The following is a 20,679-nucleotide window of genomic DNA, read 5'->3' on the forward strand; positions in this document are numbered from 1 at the left end:
CCTGTGTGCTTCGCTGTTGTGTAGCCGCTGGCTCCCAGTAGCCTACCATGTTTACCTTTTGTAAATGACTTGACTAAAATAGAAGAAAAGACCAACCTTGTGTGCTTATTGGAGGAAATGTAGATGTTAACTGGTTGTCCAGCTTTGCACAAGTAAAAACGCTGCAAGACTGCTTATATCGGACATTATATCGCACATTTGACATGCAGGCACATATGAACACATACTGGTTTTATTGCTGATATCGGATCGGGAGACCCCTCTACTGTATAGTAGATATTCAGTGTATGAGAACACAACATTAAGTACCATTAAAAAATGTATGTGCTTTCCAGAGTCCTCCAAGGAGTGTAAATTGTACTTTATGTCCATCTGCTTATAGTCCATGCAGGGTGGATATGATTATGTCCATAAAAGTAGCTTCCAGACAGTAGCAGATCTGCACATCTGGATCAGCTCCGCCTAATTCCACTACTGACTTCTGCGGTAAAGCAAGTTTAGTGCAGACGTCTGCTGAACAGTCATGGGGTTTCTCCTTCAGATACTGTAAGCCTGACATGAAGAAACAACAAACGGTAACTAAATGACTGATAGTAAATATAAATGCTTTTTTTTTTCTGTGCTTACGAGCAATGAGAGGGTCGATGTCCCTGGCTTTAGTGGCCACGTCGGAGGCACAGACTTGCCCAACTTGTACAAGCAGCGACGTCACGTCTTCATAGAGTGGAGGGAAGGCCTGGCAGAAAGCTACCAGGCACGGCAGTGTGGGCATGAAGAAGGCGAAGCGCTTGGCACGAGTCAACACTACAGAACACAAACACAACTTCATGTTGCATGACAGCCAATGGCCAGAAGGTGGTAGTAAAACGGCAATAATATATTTGACCTATTTGAACATTGAAGGGGTCATATTTACAATTTGTTTTCTATATTTATAACACTTCCTTGTGAAGTAGAGGGAAATATATTTATATAGCGCTTTTTTCTCTAGATACTCAAAGCGCTTTACATAATGAAACACATTATCTACATCTTTAAGCTACATTTAAACAATGTTCTGAAAATTACTTTAAAAAAGTAATTAGTTATAGTTAATTGAATTACGAATGGAATTACTCTTGAATAAATGTAATTAATACGTTACTTAAATAAAAACTTTTGAATGTTGTCTGTCTATCTGTGTTGGCGCTGCGATGAGGTGGCGACTTGTCCAGGGTGTACCCCGCCTTCCGCCCGAATGCAGCTGACATAGGCTCCAGTACCCCCCGCGACTCCAAAAGGGACAAGCGGTAGAAAATGGATGGATGGAACTTTAAATATCCGGTATATGTAGTTGAGAGACGTTTCATATGAGAACAAAGTGTGCTTGTGGTTTTAAAAGGCAGTGACATCAACAAAAGTTTTTAGCAAAGCTGAGTTTGTCGGCTCTGAAACTAGCTATCTTTTCACTGTATTGTGTTACCTCTGCTTGATGAAGAAATTAAATGTGCTTCGATGGCTGTCATATGTTTTGGTCAACAAACGTGTGCATTGTTTGGATGGCAAGTTTGTCAATTTAATCATTAATTGGTTGTTCATCATTCCCATTATGTAGGTATGTGTGTGTAAAAAAAAAAAAAAATTCATTTAAATGAAACCAGTATCATTAGACAGGTGTTGTTAAGATGGTTTTAGTGATATAAGCATCATTTTCATGTAATAAGTATTAAAAAAATGTATGATTTTTTTAACCCTGTGAAAATGCACTAGTTTATAGTCAACATCTTCAATACAAAGTCAATGAAGCTCAAGATTTTAGGTGTGACCTTTTTGTTAAACAATTCGTAACTTTCTTAATATTTACCCTGTTTTAAAAAGGCTGGTATTGTCGGAAATATTGTTAAACAAAGAAACAGAAAAATAGGTTTCACAGTTAAGGTGTATTTTTAATTGATCAAATGCATAAAATGAAATGTAGGAAGTGACGCAAAATTTGAGTAAACAAGATCGGTCCGACTCGACTTGTGACGTGAGTCACATCACAGCAACCAGGAAGAGGAAGTCAGCGAGTCTAAAAAAATTGTCGTGCGTATCTATCAATTTAAAAGATATTTGACAGACTCACACATGTATAACTTATACTTTAAAAGGAAACCCAATTAAGTTTTTACTGATCGTAGATTTTTTGCAGGGGAGTTTTGTTGTGTGTAAATGTGTCAAATGTTGTATGAGCTCTGTGGCGCAAGTACATGTCCAATCGGAAAATTACGATGTTCTGGATAAACTAGGATATGTGGTCCACGTCATGAGTGTAGGTGTAAAGTGGTGACGAAAACAACGCGAATGCAGTTGAACTCTGAAAACAGCGGCCCTGTTGCTACTCACGATGGCGCATTCAAGAGTTAAACGCTCTCAGTGACCACTGCTGAGAGCCAACCAGCGGCGAATACACACATTGTCTACATGTGCGTATGTTGTTGTCTGCTGTGTCACACAGTGATGGTGCCTCTTCTTATTTGATATCAAGTTTATTTTAGTGCGGCGCTGCTTGTTGCTTTCATTAGTAAAAATATATTACCTGCATTGAACTTGCTGCACCTATGACAATGTCTTGTTGTTGACATAAAACCACATCAAAAGTAGCGTGCCACGTTACATTAGGCTATTGCTAACGACGTTGTTAGAGACCTAAAAGTAATTAATTAGATTACTCATTACTAGTAAAAGTAACACCGCTTAGGATATAACGTCGTTATTACGAACACTGCATTCAAACCAGTGTGGGTTGCACTGGGAGCAGGTGGGCAAAGTGCCTTGCTCAAGGACACAACGACAGTGACCAGGATGGCGGTAGAGGGAATCGAACCCTGAAGTTGGTGACACGGCCGCTCTACCAATCTAGGTACCCCGCCCAGTGAATCCTGTGGTCTACATAACATGTAATGATGGTTCTTAGGTCAAATTTTGCATAGATAATGTTTTAAAGACCGTTTTCAAGCTGCTTTCTCACTGTCTCTTTTCACAATGCTCCGTTTTGTGGGCGGTCTTTTTTTACGTGCCTCTACTTCGACAGCGTTTTTTCCCCGCCAGCAATGATGTTGTTTTTGGCTCTTTCATATCAAGTTTACCGACAGATATAATTTCTAATTTACGCTACTTTGTATTAGAAATGGCAACAGCGGAGGATTCATGTGCACGCACGAGCCAGTCTGCCCCACAACCAGAGGATAGAGAAAAAGAAGGAACTTACTGACTACAATGGCGGACTCGCGCAAAGATCTTTGGGTAATTTCTACCATTTATGGAGATATCCGCTAACGTCACAGGGCAGAAAACATCACTGGACGGAGCAAATTTCTAACGGCTCGTTTGGAATACCGTATATTTCGGATTATAAATCGCAGTTTTTTTCATAGTTTGGCCGTGGGTGCGACATATTATTAACACATTACCGTAAAATATCAAATAATATTATTTATCTAATCCGCGTAAGAGACGAAGCAATTGGCAGCAATCGTCACACACACGTCAGCAATCGTCACTCACACGTCAATCAATAAGAATTCGTCGGGGGAGGGTCATGGCAGAAGTGCATTGTGGGTGATGGGATGCTACTGCCGTAGCTATTAAAATGGATCACATCAACATTGGCGGTAACTAGAGATGTCCGATTATATCGGCCTGCCGATATTATCGGCCGATAAATGCTTTAAAATGTAATATCGGAAATTATCGGTATCGTTTTTTTAAATTATCGGTATCGTTTTTTTATTTTTATTTTTTATTAAATCCACATAAAAAACACAAGATACACTTACAATTAGTGCAACAACCCAAAAAACCTCCCTCCCCCATTTACACTCATTCACACAAAAGGGTTGTTTCTTTCTGTTATTAATATTCTGGTTCCTACATTATATATCAATACAGTCTGCAAGGGATACAGTCCGTAAGCACACATGATTGTGCGTGCTGCTGGTCCAGTAATAGAACTAACCTTTAACAGTTAATTTTACTCATTTTCATTAATTACTAGTTTCTATGTAACTGTTTTTATATTGTTTTACTTTCTTTTTAATTAAAGAAAATGTTTTTAATTTATTTATCTTATTTTCTTTAATTATTTTTTTTTTAAAAGGACCTTATCTTCACCATACCTGTTTGTCCAAATTAGGCATAATAATGTGTTAATTCCACGACTGTATATATCGGTATCGGTTGATATCGGTATCGGTAATTAAGAGTTAGACAATATCGGAATATCGGATATCGGCAAAAAAGCCATTATCGGACATCCCTAGCGGTAACTTATAGAAACTGAGAAGGACTGAACAAAAATGGCACCGAAAAGGAAATCATATACTGCAGATTACAAACTGGACGTAGTCAAATATGTAGCAGAGAACGGCAATCGAGCAGCAGAAAGAAAGGACATACCAGAGGCGACACCGGGGAGGAAGATTTCATCGGATTTAGCGATCGGGAGTGACAGATTGTTTGGTAAACGTATAGCATGTTCTATATGTTATAGTTATTTGAATGACTCTTGCCATGTTAACATACCAGGCACGTTCTCAGTTGGTTATTTGTGCGTCATATGGCGTACACTTATTCAGCATGTTGTTCACTATTCTTTATTTATTTTAAATTACCTTTCAAATGTCTATTCTTGGTGTTGGATTTTATCAAATAAATTTCCCCCAAAAATGCGATTTATACTCCAGTGCGACTTATATGTTTTTTCCTTCTTTATTGTGCATTTTCGGCCGGTGCGACGTATACTCCGGAGCGACTTATAGTCCGAAAAATACGGTATGAAGAAAGGCAAGATTATTTTATAAATATCTCAGCAATGGCCTCCATGGTTTGTTTTAAAACATCCCATCAGGTAAGAAAATATAGTTTTGCAATATAGGCCCCCTTTAAGTTCTCAAATTAAAGTGAAAGAGGAAGAAAAGCTCTGCTGACCTGTGAGAAGAGTCCCCATCACACTGATGGCCAGTCGAGCCACACTGAGAGATTTTGGTAACGCATACTGAGTACACAAGTAGGACAACAACTGGATGGCAAAAATCTGTTCAAACAGGGACAGTACATTTTATTTACTTTTTCATTAAATTGAAAATATGCAATTGAAGACATGATGAAAGCTAAAGAAAAAGTAATTCAATATTTAACCTGCTTCTCCAGTTGAGGTTGAGCCAGCAGTTCGGGGATGAAGTCTAGACAAATGTGCATGGAAGGAATTCCTGCAACTGTGAGAGGCAGCAGAGCTTGAGGGTAACCCTGAAAGACAACAAGAGTGAGGTGGACTTAAAACCAAAAATGTGATATAAGTTTATATGACACTTACAATACAATTTATTTGGATAATGTTGAAAAATGTAAAAGCACAATAAACAATCATACTTATTTAACACATTCACAACAATGTGGCGTGTGATAAAACGTTGTCTTGATTAGGTGTAGGAACATTTATTTATTATTCTATATGCATTTAAAGTCTTTAAAGGCCCTACACAATTAGAAACATTTTCTATGAGCTTACAACACTTCACACACTCAGTATGTTTCCATGCACTAAATTACTCTGATTTCTCAAATAATTAGGTTTTTTCTATTTTCACACCTACTGCTGAGTCCCTGTTTCCATGCTCTATAGCTAATGTGACTGTGTGCCTCTTTTAATACAATTTTTCAAAAAACAAACATGATCAGATTAAGGTGTTTCCAAGTGTTTAAGAAAGCTTAATTTGAGCCAAATTATTTGAGAAATCAGACCTGAGTATATGAAAACATACTGACTCTAAAAGCTACTTAATTTTAACATGAAACTTTAATAGTTACTATTGTACCCAATGCAACTTTAAAATGAATGAACTCAATGCTACTTGAAAATCAACGTACTTGATGCAACTTTAAAATCAATGTACTCAATGCTACTTTTACCTCAATGTACGCAATTGTACTGTAACATCAATGTACTCAATGCTACCTTAAAAGCCACAATGCAGAATAGTATTAAGTGGCAAGGTAACACTATTGTGGCACTTCAGGTTGTGTATACTGTAGTATTCAGTCATCCACCACCACATTGCACTTAAAATGTTGTAGCTTTACTTTATTTGTTTTTTCTTTTTTGCAAATTTGACATATTTTGGGGCTAAGTTAATTGTTTACAAAATTTACGCGGCTGCCTATACGGCGCTAACTTTCCAAAGTGTTGTAAGCATTATATCCCGCCTTCTTACATCTTTCAGCACATAATGACATAACTATGCCCGTACATAAGATGCATTAGCTTTGTGTGTTGATCACTAACGTTAGCCATCATTGACTGTATATTCTATCATAACAACAACATGACTGCAAATTGTTAGTTGCTTCTCTTGGACTGTTTTCAAAGGGAAACTGCACTTAAATTCAGCCTATCGTTCACAATCATTTTGAAAGACGGGATGTATTTTTATATAAAAGTCTGCTTATAATGGAGCCAATACAACCCAATAAATAACCACCAAAAAAAACGGCAACATTACTCCATTTAAATTTTGCAACTTAAATTTTAACCAAGTATTAGTGATGTTGTTATTATAAATACTATCACAGACCAACTATTTATAGCGGTACCGTGATCACTAGTTTGTGTGCCTATGTTGACATTATTGGCTGGTGAGCTGCTTCCTCACCTCGATGTTCGTCAAAGTTTATTTTAGATCATAAATCATGCCTCTCACCTTGATAGTAGAAGGATAAGGAAATAATCCGACAAGTTGGTACACTCTGACAGCCAATTTAGACCCGTGCTTGGTTCCACCCCCCTTTCCTTGCGAGGATTATGAGTCATCTTCATCTAAACCGGGATATAACAATATTCTATCAGTCAGCATCCTAATGACAGCAGACATTGTACAGTAAGTGATGTTTTACTATGTTTGTTGGCTCTCAGAAAGTCTACAGTTAGCAGTAGTCAGGGTTGTCGACAAAGAAAAAAGTATAAGAAGTGTTGCAATTTTTACATGTTGTTCTAAATGTGCCCGTTACTACATTTCATATGTACTTACAGTGTGCATATAAAAAACCTTGATGGAGGTGTTTGGAATGTTTTTTAAGGGCTTTGTTGGTGGAATAGAGTGACTTCGATAGGCTCCATTGCAAGCACACTTTTGATTTATTTACAAGTTAGAATCCTTAAAAAACGAAAATAATATTTGTTCTTGTTTTACATAAGGATTGTGAATAATAGGCAAAATTCCAAAAAAAGTGCTGTTCCCCTTTAAGTATGTGTACACACTCCCTACATGTATGCATGTATGTCTGTACAAGACAGCGGTGAATAATTAAGTAAATAACATGTATTTATATAGCATCATTAACAGACATAAATCAACAAAGTGCTTGACAACACAGTTCATATATCAGAAATTACCGGTACATACAATATAAAAGGCCAAGACAACACAAAAATCCTAGCGGGTGAAGAACAGCTAATTAAAAGCCTGAACAAATAAATGAGTCTTAAGTTTACTTTTGAGCACAATGAGGGCGGAGGATCGTTCCAAAGCATGGGAGCAATAGCCTCGAAGTATCGGTCACCTGTAGTCCGAAAACGAGTGTGAGAAACCTTCAGCAGATTCTGATCCACAGACCGCAGGGGTGTAAAGCTGGATCAGATAACTCATATAAGAAAGAGCCAGACCATGCAAGGCGCTAAAGACTAGAACCAGAATTCTAAACTTGATCCTATAGGACACTGGCAGCCAATGAAGTTCTTTTAGAATAGGAGATATGCAGGTCTTCCTATTTGCACGGGTCAGAATTCTCGCTGCAGATTTTTGCACTAACTGCAGTTCCTTCTTGTTCAGACATGAAAACAGACTATTACAACAGTCTAAATGTGAAGACAAAAAAGCATGAATGATAAGCTCCAAATCATTCTGTGACACCATTTTCCGAAGTTAAGAGATTTTCCTTCGTTGAAAGGAGCAGTTCTTTTTGTCAGCTGCTTACAGTGATCACTAATGACAGGTCTTTGTCAAAGATAACGAGCACATTTTTAAAGTTTGGCTTAGTAGACTAGCCTAAATCACCAAAGTACTGTTTAATCCACAAGTGAGTGAGTGAGTGAGGATCTTTTCGCTGAGATATCAAGCATGAACGCCTTACTAACTCCTCGGCTGAACAAGCAATTTTAATTCAATGTAATTAGTAATTATAAAAATATGGACACTTTAAAACTTGAATGTTCTGTAAAACCACTAATGGTAACATATTACAGTAAAGTATTTGTCTTATTTTCCATTATATTGTCCGTAATCAAAGTAGATATTTACCGAGGAATTCCGTTCCCGGGTTAATAGGATCTTCCGTTTCCATGGCGATGGAGCGATTGTTTACATATTTTTCATGTGAAATTTATTAATAAACTATGCAGAATATCGCAAAATACCGTCATATTACAATATCGTAGTACTGTATTGTATCATGACTGATACAGATGATACATATCAAGTCCAGCAATACTAAATGTTCTGTAGTAAGTTTGGTGCTATCAGCAACATTTGACACTATTTTACTGAGCTGAAGTAAACTTCTTAGTAGAAACAATCTAAAGATCCTAACCACATTGCTACTGCATTCATAATTGTTTGGTTCAATGTTTTATTCTCACCTGAAAATGGACCAGTTTGGCAATATTGGGGTCAGCAATGAACATCTGATGTAGGAGACAACAGATGAGACATTGAACTTCCCTCAAATCACTGAGCAATCCTCCCTCAGAGTCAGCATCCTTTAAACACTCCTTGGCTCTAAGTTTCAGGCTGTGTGGCGTTTTTGCTGGCACGGCGCCTCTGATGCTCCTCAGAAGACTTTCTGAGTTTGCTCCCAGCTGCTGCTCCTCTGAGGTCGGCAAGCACACCTCCAGAAGGATCTGTACTGCTGCACTATCCTACAAGAAGACAGGAATTATTAGTCATGATTGTATGCTTTCTGAAGACAATGTTTCAGTATCAGACCTGTGCTGCTAAAAGAGCGTTCTTCAGCTCCTCCCGGGTGACCTCCGGTGTATCTGGCTGTCCAGGTACACCCAGGTTCGAGACCGTCTGGCTTTGTCGGTCAAAGTCTGCGGTCTCCTTCAAGTGGCTGTGCAGGTGTGCTTTAGAAGCCAGCAGGTAACCATTCAGCATGTGAAGAACAATGTCCATTAAAGGGGGACACCTAATGAAGTTGGGGAAAAGAAACACCCATCAGAACTTCATGTTTCATGGCCAATTATCCGAATTATATGATGACGTCATTTTGACTAGAGATCGACCAATATATTTTGTCAGGGCCGATACAGACTATTAGTCATGAAAGAGACCAATAACAGATCATTTGGAGCAGATATTCATTTACAGTAAAAGTGACATATTGGCGTCAAATTTTTTAATAATACTATTACAAACTTCAACACTTAACTTTCTTAAAATGTTAATAAAGCATGTTAATTTAAAAAATGAGTAAATACAATCTAACAAAAACAAAAAGTGCATGGAGTCTCTTGACACAGTAGCATCTCTTATGAAGTTAAATACAAATTTGAATAAATATATAGCTCCATTAAGTTTTACAACGTAAATAAAACAACGTTAAATAGAATTTGCCAAAAATGTGACTGTTAAATCAGTTGGTAGCACCAATTAAGCAGCACAAGATTATGGTGCAAAAAGCAAAGCCGTTGAGCATGCTCTCAGATCCATCAAAGGCATTATTTAGGTAGAAAATATCATAGGTTACATTAGGGCTGGGCGGTAACCGGTATTATAGTTAATACCGGTATATTTTAAAAAGTGGTATATATTTGAGAAGTACTGCTATCTTTTGATGTGCCTTTGTTACGGCCGTTTTCTCTTCTCTGCGCCTGATGGGCGAAGTACAGGGCATTCCCTTTGGCTCACCCCTGCCCCTTGCGTGTTTACGTAGGCTTCTGACGCACAATGACGCGCCACAAAAATACTTTTCAAAATAATATGGCGCCCCCGTGCCGACTTCTTAACTCCCGAGTGATGCAATGCTTTGGTCAACGACTGCATTTGGCTGTTGGTGAGTGACTACAGCTTTATTTAAACATACACCAATTGTCTTGAGAACATACATCTCTCCTTGTAGCAACTTTATTACGAATGTCATCTATTTATGTTGTTCACAAGTTGTAAGCGACTTAGGACAGCAGCAGTGATAGCTCCGCTCTGCTGCTTGCTCAGTGTGTCAAATGTTTAGTTTCACCTTGGCTTGAAAGTGCCTGTTCTCATAGCTCATGTGCAAACTATGCTACTGTTGTATACTGGTATAACAGCCACTGGCTTTCGTAATTATTATATTTAGGCATTGCAACATCAAAAGAACACATTGTTTCCCCCTTTTTATGTTTAGTTCTGCTATCAAACACTACTAATATAGCAGAGAATAAATTTGATTTGAAAGTTTCTCAAACAAATCAAAAGTTCAAACAAACATTTTACAAAGTGATTGCTGCAGAAACCAGAATGGTCCGATTGTATTCCACAAGATGATGAAAGTGATATTTCTAAAAGCCATTTTCTTCGACGCACTTTTGTTTTTTCCCCTGACTTTATTACTACCAGTAGGAACCACTTCTTGTGGGACTCTATGAAAGCTCTTTCCTATCCTTATATTTGAATGATTGGAAAACCCAAAAGCAGAACAGATATAAAGCATTTTATGCTCAAGCTCTACACTCACTCTCTCGTTTTAATGCTCCGCTCAAGCTGCTTGACCACAGTGTGAATTAAGCAGCGAAGAAGAGAAACGGATGTGACGTCATATGCAACCCAGCAATAGCGTAACGCTTTTATTTTGAACCTGGAAAAGTGTGTGATTGGTTTGAGAAAGTCTCTTGACATGTTCTGATGTCTCGAATAAATGTGTATGAATTTATATATACAGTCGTGGTCAAAACAGCTCAATTTTTGTTTCATCTGACCACAGAACTTTCCTCCAGAAGGTCTTATCTTTGTCCATGTGATGTCAGATGAAACAAAAATTTAGCTGTTTGGCCACAATACCAAGCAATATGTTTGGAGGAGAAAAGGTGAGGCCTTTAATCCCAGGAACACTATTCCCACCGTCAAGCATGGTGGTGGTAGTATTAGGCTCTGGCCTGTTTTGCTGCCAATGGAACTGGTGCTTTAAATGGGACAATGAAAAAGGAGGATTACCTCCAAATTCTTCAGGACAACCTAAAATCATCAGCCCGAAGGTTGGTTCTTGGGCGCAGTTGGGTGTTCCAACAGGACAATGACCCCAAACACACGTCAAAAGTGGTAAAGGAATGGCTAAATCAGGCTAGCATTAAGGTTTTAGAAAGGCCTTCCCGAAGTCCTGACTTAAACGTGTGGACAATGCTGAAGAAACAAGTCCATGTCAGAAAACCAACAAATTTAGCTGAACTGTACCAATTTTGTCAAGAGGAGTGGTCAAAAACTCAACCAGAAGCTTGCCAGAAGCGTGTGGATGGCTACAAAAAGCGCCTTATTGTAGTGAAACTTGCCAAGGGACATGTAACCAAATATTAACATTGCTGTATGTATACTTTTGACTCAGCAGATTTGGTCACATTTTCAGTAGACCCATAATAAATTCAGAAAAGAACCAAACTTCATGAATGTTTTTTGTGACCAACAAGTATGTGCTCCAATCACTCTTATCACAAAAAATAAAAGTTGTAGAAATTATTAGAAACTCATGACAAACTCAGCCATGACACTATGTTCTTTACAAGTGAATGTAAACTTTTGATCGCGACTGTATATATAAATGTATACATGTATATGCATGCATGCTTTGGAGCCCCTGCCTCGAAAGAAAATAATGTTTGCCTTGGTGCCCTTTCAACTTGCTTTGGTGCCCTAACACATGAGCTCTCCTTTAAGGCAACACTTGCTTTGACCTTAAAAAGTTAAAATTCGAGGCCTGCATCTGAGCCAACCAGTTTTAAATGGGCCTCTCGGATTAGAAAAAGGCAGACGCTTGTTCGATGATTGCTACATTTAAAATGATGGAAATGGTGATAATAGATGTAAATATTACTAATCATTATCAATATTAAAAATAAAGACAAAATACATTTAAAAAAAGTCTGGTGTCGATATATGTGTCAAAATTCTCAATATTGGTGCCAATAATCAGCCCGGCCGATAATCGGTCAACCCCTCAAACAGAAACTTTGACATGGCACTGCCATCCAAAAATGTTAGGCAATGTGTGGAAAACTCTACCTGTAGACCCTTTGGTCACAGCGCAGCACAATGAGAGGATCCACCATCAAGTTGTTCTGAGAGTATGTCTGCTGGCCAAGCAACGTTGCTGAAGGTTGAAGTGCATTGACGGTCATCACCCAAAGCCTGCAACACAATATCACAATGTCACACTAATGTTGGTGTAACCTAAACAATAAAACATAAAACACTCTTGGAAAAAGAAAGAAGTAATATTGCTAAATTGATACAAGTGTATTCAGTAGGAGTTTCATGGCACCATCCATAAAATGTGTTCTGACACTAATGTCTTCCTCCTTCAACATTTCCTGCTATGAAAAGATTATTTCACTAAGTCTCTTTTCATGCCTGGAGATTTTTTTTGTCAAAGAGCCTTTGCGTATCAATAATGTATATTTTCCGATTTTTGTAACTGTGCTGACAGAGTTGCTTTTAACACACTGCAGCTCAAGGTCAAAGGTGCAACAGTTGTTGTTCCACAGGTCGTCCTTTACTCCTTACTTAGTGTGTCTCACAGCAGCTTAACACAGACTTAAGAGAAAGGTCCCTGACCCAAAAGGTGAAAATCACCTCCTCCCTCCTCACTGAAACAACACAAGTCTCATCAAGGTACGGTAACTAAGAGCCAACCATAGGCACTTGCTGATCTGTCAACAGCAGCATGTACACAGATTAAAAAATGTTTTTTTCAGCACATCCAACAGTGAGGCCACTGATTCAAGACATATTACACATAAGAGGCAGGATTACAAAGTATTCAACTTTCATAGTTTTTTCAAAGAAAGAAATAAGGAGATGATAAGCTGATTTTACACAGTATAGGAGATTTGGGAGGCCGAAACAGGGAGAGCTGTTTTAGACACGTCACATCGATCTCTCTGAGAAAGTTGGAAGTGACTGAAACCATAACCAATGATTAGACTGCGAGGTTGATAGTTGAACCGTACGTATAATGGATTAGATTTTATATAGCGCTTTTCTAGACATTCAAAGCGCTTCACAGAGAAGTGAGAACCCATCATTCATTTTTACAACTCATTCATTCATCATTCATTCTCCGGTGTGAGCGGCACCGGGGGCAAGGGTGAAGTGTCCTGCCCAAGGACACAACGGCAGCGATTTTGGATGGTAAGAGGTGGGGAGCGAACCTGCAACCCTCAGGTTTCTGGCACGGCCGCTCTACCCACTACGCCATGCCGCCCCCAGTTTGAATCAAATGAAAAGACAGTCCTACAAACTATTATCTTATTAATGACTCATTGATTTTGTCATAATTCAAGCTTTCCTTAACATGACTGACACTAACGTGGCTGAAGAAAAAGTGGCTGATAATCCATTCCACCAAATCTGTTCCCATAGCATCTTCATTAAATACAATGTATAAATGCACAATTCCATTAAAATTAACTTTTAAATATTTTTTTCTATTAAGTAAAGTGTCCTGCACAAGTGCCAATATATGTAATGAAAATCATTTTAGATGACTTTAAACTAAATTGAACACTGAAATATAGAAGGATTGTGTTGCCTGTTACTAAACTATCATGAAATGCAATAATTTAAATCCTTCATAAATTTTGTATTTTTACACATTTGTGTTACTTCTTATCTTAATTACAATCAAATTTCCGTTCATTAATTTTTTTCTTGCAGGTCAGGATTGTAAGGGCCGCAATTTCAGTTAGAAAAAAATAGCCACTGGCACCTGTAGCAAGGATCTTCATCAAATTAAATGGAGATGTGTATCATAGCAGCCCGCACAAAAAAGTCTCAAGAACCCATGTTCCAAAACAAACAGGAAGTCGGCCATTTTGGTGTAAAACTAGGGGTCGTACTTTGACGGACTCGTCTATGTGACTTTGACCAAATGAGCCCACATGAAAATGACATGAAGTAAACAGATGGGTGATGATAAATTGCGAACCAATTTAGCCTATGCCTTTGAGATTCACCAAACAACACAAAACCTGAATAACTCAGCTCCACAAGGTCAGACATTGATTATATTTGGTGTGTATGATGAATATGACACCCAGAAGTGCCAGGTGATCATACCAACTCATAGTAGGCGGAGCCTGGCGGTGAAAACTGTTCCACGCCAATAGCCATCAAACTGTCAAAACCTAACCTCAGATGATCGGATCTGCTTCTAATCTTAAATGAGGGCTACATGTTGATATTGACTCCAAGGGTGCCACATTGGCAAGTCTGAAAGGCTCTGCCTAACAACACAGAACCTCTAAAACAACTTCAAAACCCTCCATCAACATTTTATATACAGTAAAAGCTGCAAGTATATATAATGTTGTAACAGACACGTTCATAACAATATCTGATATGTACAATATTTAGCTTATTTTGGTCATTTTAAGCATTGCCGGAACTGGTAGACTTGGTAACAGAAAACAAAAATAAATATTTTTGGACAAATAAGGATTCACAACCTTACTTTTTTTAACCTGAATATACGGAGGATGAACTGCTGCTTATAGAAGCGAGCACACAAAAAGAGGGTGAGACGTTGGAGCAGATGATGCAGAGAGAGTGAGGTCGGCGTGAATTTGACGCTGTAAATGTGGAACTGGGAGCCAAGCTATATGATAAATGGAGAGCTTACCCAATATAAACTGGAAGGTCCCCGGCCAGCTGGACCAAGCGCACGACTGTCCATCGAGTGAGTCACTTTAATATTGCTCATGATACACGCAGCACGTCATGCGTGTTATTACAACTACATACGCTGTCGAGCGAGCTTTGTACAAAGAAAACATGAAATGTGGGCCAATACTTTACAGATACTGTAATATGATTGTTCATGTTTTTCAGTCAATACAAATTGGTGTCCTATTGCATTGTGTTTTGCATTACAAACTCAAACGTGATTCAGGTGCTGATGTAGAAGCTAGCATATCTCTTGCCGTAGTTAGCTTTTTTTGGCTAATAACAAAGCATGTCTATATGTTACTCCGCTGGAAAAAGGAGTTTCTCCGTGTTTGCTCTTACAATAACAATGTCGCTACAGCTTGGTTATTATACAGGTTACGTAACATAAATGAAATATTGTTGGCGGTTTTTGAATGTATTTTTAAAGTGATTTAGAGGTAGAATTGATGGCTCCCATTAGCCACATAGAACGAGACGATTTTTACACGTTAGGCTGCAAAAAAAACCCAAACGTATGTCTTCTTGTCTCTCATAAGGATTGTGAACGATTCCAAGTAAAGTGCAGTTCCCCTTTAAAGAGTTGGAAATTAGTATTAGCTATTGACTCTGAGCTGCATTGTTTAGGAAGAATGTTAAACTGTATAGTTTCTGTTAAAATAAAATTACTTTCCTTTTTATTTTAAATTGCATTGATTTGGTGTTATGGTTGTTATATCACATGTATCACGCGGACAACTTGCCATTATAATTATACTTCAGTGTACTCTCTCCAACATATACTGTAACTGTGTCCAATCACGTACCTGCGGGGCATCACAGTGTTGAGGCCCATCCAAAGCTTGTTGAGGGTCTGCAGGATGCGACGTGGCACAGCAGGTTCCAGCAGCAGAGCCATGCTGGCAGTGAGGGCTTCTGAATAAGGGATCAGGTCTCCGGGTGTGAGAAGTGTCAACTGCTCCAGGATTCGCATCAGCCTGGGACTGCTGGATGGTAACTTCTGGAAGGCTGGTCATGACAAATGCAAACAGATGAATCAATTGAAGTCTGAAACATTAATAAATCAATGTGTGATATGTGACACACATTGCATGCAAAAACAGAAACATGACATCGTCCTAAATTCCTCAAACATCAGTTTGGCTATAAATTTATGTCTAAAAACAGAAACCAAAAAAATAAAAACGTCAAACTACCGGCGACTTGCCTGCAGCTTGACACCATCTTCAGCCTGTGTAGGGGAAGTGCATTGGTTCCTGATGCCTGACCAATTATTCTTTTTTTGCCTGTGTGCTGTTTTTTATAGCAGGAAAAAGAAAAACCTTCTACTGAGTCCTCGTTGGGCAGCGCGTTCCATTCTCAGTCACATGGCTACTTTTAATATGATTTGCATATTTATAAGGTCTGGGCGTGCCAAGCCACGCATACGTTTGCGGTCGATTTCAAGTAAATTGCGACGTAACAAATAAATGTGTTTGGATTTGTGCATGCAAACACTTTCATACATGTGCATGGGAACACTTTCATACATCTGAATTTTTACTGACATATGCAGTTTTCGGGATTTGATATTTAGTAGGAAAAGCCATGCAACTTTTTGCACATGAGACCCATGGTCTGCTACAGAATAAAGATTTGGGATCAGTGTTGGTGACTTTATGGCTGCACTAAGCAAGTATTCAGACCCTTCTGTCTCTTTCAAAAAAACATTTACTAACATTTTCTGGTCGTGGTGAATACTTTTAAAGACTAACATGAAGGTTATTAGTCTTCAAGATTTTTACATTTCTAAAACAATCTCAGCAGTGCAGTTGCTATCAAGTCAGTGCTTTTCTCAACAAGCAGCAGGTGCTGCTGAGGGCCCTCCATCTCAAAGCACTGACACAAAACTTGGTTCCATAATACTACCCGTGCTGACGTTAACAGTAGTAAACAACCCAGCCTCATTTCAACGCTAAATCAATGCAGACTTGGCAACCTGCAACAAGTGCTTGTAGGTACGCACACAGAGTCTGACAGTCTTTTTAAACTTTACTGTCAACCTTAACACGCCAACAGCGGCCCTTAGATAACAACAAGGCTACAGGAAAAACAATACCCCCAACTCATTATGCACCAATCAACCGTCAAGACAAGTGATATGCATTCACGAACATCGGAGTTATGAGCATCCACATAAAACCAGCAAGTCTGGTTTTTTTTTGCACATTCTCTGTGTTGTATCGTTGTTGGTTTAGCTGCGATAAGTTTGAGAATTTGTTGAGGAATTTATTTATTTTGAACGTATTACAGCATTAGAATTTTATTTATATTATTGAAATATTTAAATTACTAGTCTACTCAACTTGAATGTCACAAAATTATGTAAAAATAATAAGATAAGCAAGGCACTGTAAACAAAAATGTTTAGGTTTTGCATTTTTCAAGTGCCGATTTGTGTACCATTTAAGCACTGGCACCGTTTCAAAAGTATCAATTTGGTACTAGTATTCGTAAAAATGTGAACAATACCCATTCCTACTCACAAACTTGTGAAAAAATAAGTAACAGATAAAAGTTATTTTGTATTTGTAAACATTTTTGTTCGGCTTTTCATGTTTTTTGCTCAGATGTATCATGACTAATTATTAGCAGTGGGCGATACTGCAAATGTTGGTATCAGTCCGATAACAAGTAATTAGAGGGGCAGCATTGCCGATACCAATACTTTTTACTTGAAAATGCCTGATCATTAAATGATTCTCTAATTTTGCCTTTGACTAACTGATTATGATAATAATAAAACACAGGACAACAATATTAAGCCAAATAAGAAAATCAGATTCAGATTTGAAGGAGGCTGCAAATCTTATAAGTGTATATTTTTGAGTTCCAGTAAAACCATTAAGATGAATTTCAACTGACTGAATATATGATAATAGTTTAATCCCTTTGCTAAATTACATCTCTGACCACAAATTACACTTTGAAAAACAACAATAATTAAGGCTGTAAATAACTTCCACTTCTAGAATATGCTACTTGGATATTATTGAGGTTTTTAAGAGGCCTCTGTCAGTGACGTCTGTTTCTGCGCCAGGGGGTGTGGTTTGGTTTTGGGGAGTTCCCTCCGTTTGCTTTGCAGCTCAGCATTTACGTTTGGGTGTACAGCGTTTGTAGTGTTACCACAGGATCGTATAGCTTTACTGCATATTTCACAGCTCGCAGTTTCTCTGTGTCGTGACACTGTAAAATAGCACCACACAGCACGCCTCACCATCTCATTATCGTCTCTGCTCTGACTGGCAGGCAGCGGGGAGAGGGATAGAAGGGGAGGTGCCTGGGTGAGTGGACTCAGAGGTGGAGAGGAGCGCTGCGCATAAGAACTGAGAGAGATGCTGCACTCACACAAACTCTGTGAACAAATCTGAGTGATCTGCTGAACCTACAGTAGAGAAACTACAACAAAAATGTCGAATTCATCACGCTAGTATTGAACCGATACCAATACTCACATTGGTATCGAGATGATCGATATTTGGATCTATTCACCCACCTCCTACTAATTACTGCACTAAAAGATCAATTGACAGTATGATGTTTAGACTGAAAAAACCCTGGCCAAATAGTTTCTATATTAATCTTAGATGTTTGACAGCTCTTCAAGTGAACAGTAAACACTGATAAATGTGAACTTCCAATAATATTATAATTAAGGAGCCAGGTGTTCCTGGATCCAGTTTTTCAGTTTCAATAAATATACATTTAGTATTAAATCTAAACTAAAACGCCAAGTTCTAAACAAGTTGTTTGATGTGAACTATTAATAGAAAAATAATGCAGGAATGTCTGCTAGTCTTTTAACCTATGATCACTTGATGATATCACAAACATGATGCGCACCCTGGTGGAGCTGGCTCTGACTGTATCTGCAGGTGTTGCTGGGGAGCATCATCTTCCTCAGCAGGGGCAGGGTACCCGTCACCTCCTCTTCACACACCCAGTCTTCCACAAGACACAGGTGAGGATAGTTGATGGCCAGCAGCCTCAGCAGCGCAGAGTGCAGGCCTGACAACACAAACACATTTTGTTTTCACCAATTTATTATGAGCAAGAATTAGTAGTTATTATTTTTTGTCATGATGCGTCATTTTTATATTCTCACCCCCAAGCTCCTGTTGCAGCCCCTGGGCTTGGGTAACTAAGTACTTTATGGGAATCTGGTCCATCAGTGCTGCAGAATATGATTTCGGCTTTTTCTGCATTAAAGCTGGCAAAAAAAAGGAAAAAAGTAGTAACAGAAGTTAAGAAAGGACAGAAGAGGCAAACTAAGGGTTTTCCGATTTGTAATCTGTCTGATGTCAGCAAAAAGTATTGGGTGATATGGGCATGCATGTAGTGAAGTGAAGTGAATTATATTTATATAGCACATTTCTCTAGTGACTCAAAGCGCTTTTACATAGTGAAACCCAATATCTAAGTTACATTTAAACCACTGTGGGTGGCACTGGGAGCAGGTGGGTAAAGTGTCTTGCCCAAGGACACAACAGCAGTGACTAGGAAGGCGGAAGCGGGGATCGAACCTGGAACCCTCAACTTGCTGGTACGGCCACTCTACCAACCGAGCTATACCGCCCGGTATTAAAATGTCCTGCAGCGTGTTTACTTGTGCAAAGCTGGACAACCAGTTAACAACTAAATGTCCTCCAATAAACCCACACTGTTGATCTTTTCTTGTATTTTAGTCAAGTAATTTACAAAAGGTAAATATGTTAGGCTGTAGGCTACACAACAGCTAAACACACAAGCTATACATATGTAATAAGTGCCCTTCATTTAACAATATTGAAGTCAAATACAGCATATTTCTCAATTTAAACAAAGGTCAAATAGTTATAGTTGCATATTCCTTACACATACTCAGTCTCCAAGGCAGAAGCGATTTAGAAAGTGTCCAGTAACAATCATGTTCGCATCATTCTCTTACTGCATCACTCCACTTTAATTTAAAGATCGCACAAGTCCATTCCAGACAGTTAGTAATAAGTAGGTTAGTGTTTTTCACTACTACCGTTGTTTTCTGTTTGACTAATTTCACTTGATCAAACCTTTTTTAACATTCCACACTACAAAATAAGAAAAGTATGTATAAATCCTGCTGATATCATATTAGATCAATATCGGCCAATACTCAAGGCTCTAATATCGGTATTGCATTGGAAGTGAAAACATATGGGGACACCTCTAAAGAAAAACATTTGACACTACAAAATAATACGAGTATGTTTGATTCCTGTTGACATTGTATCGCATCATTATCGGCATTCGCCAATACTAGTATCATATTACACCACATGTCCCCTTACATACCCATCAATATATCCTTATTTATGGGTATCGGTCTGGGAAATGGCAGCACGGTGACACAGGGGTTAGTGCGTGTGCCTCACAATAAGAAGGTCCTGGGTTCGATCCCCGGGCTTGGGGTCTTTCTGTGCCGAGTTTGCAGTTTCTCCCCTCCGGGCCCTCCGGCTTCCTCCCACCTCCAAAAACATGCACCTAGGGATAGGTTGATTGGCAACACTAAATTGGCCCTAGTGTGTGAATGTGAGTGTGAATGTTGTCTGTCTATCTGTGTTGGCCCTGTGATGAGGTGGCGACGTGTCTAGGGTGTACCCTGCCTTACGCCCGAGTGCAGCTGGGATAGGCTCCAGCACATTAAGGGACAAGCAGTAGAAAATGGATGGATGATCTGGGAAATACAGTGCTGGGCAGTAGC

At 38.7% G+C, this 20,679-nt stretch overlaps 1 protein-coding gene across 1 annotated transcript in view; it reads right to left on the reverse strand.

Annotated features, from left to right (window-relative positions):
* Positions 1-216: 216 nt before the first annotated feature.
* ints2 (integrator complex subunit 2) overlaps positions 217-20,679 on the reverse strand; it is a 46,657-nt gene continuing 26,194 nt past the window's right edge. The window contains exons 16-25 of the mRNA XM_062048446.1: positions 19,066-19,170; positions 18,804-18,968; positions 15,728-15,929; positions 12,261-12,386; positions 8,997-9,198; positions 8,651-8,929; positions 5,158-5,265; positions 4,948-5,053; positions 628-804; positions 217-552 (exon numbers count right to left, since the gene is read on the reverse strand). Of these exons, the coding sequence (XP_061904430.1) occupies positions 377-552; positions 628-804; positions 4,948-5,053; positions 5,158-5,265; positions 8,651-8,929; positions 8,997-9,198; positions 12,261-12,386; positions 15,728-15,929; positions 18,804-18,968; positions 19,066-19,170 (1,646 nt within the window). The 3' untranslated portion in view covers positions 217-376. The remainder of the gene's footprint in view (positions 553-627; positions 805-4,947; positions 5,054-5,157; positions 5,266-8,650; positions 8,930-8,996; positions 9,199-12,260; positions 12,387-15,727; positions 15,930-18,803; positions 18,969-19,065; positions 19,171-20,679) is intronic.

The sequence above is a fragment of the Entelurus aequoreus genome, linkage group LG05, assembly GCF_033978785.1.
Source record: "Entelurus aequoreus isolate RoL-2023_Sb linkage group LG05, RoL_Eaeq_v1.1, whole genome shotgun sequence".
Lineage (NCBI taxonomy): Eukaryota > Metazoa > Chordata > Actinopteri > Syngnathiformes > Syngnathidae > Entelurus > Entelurus aequoreus.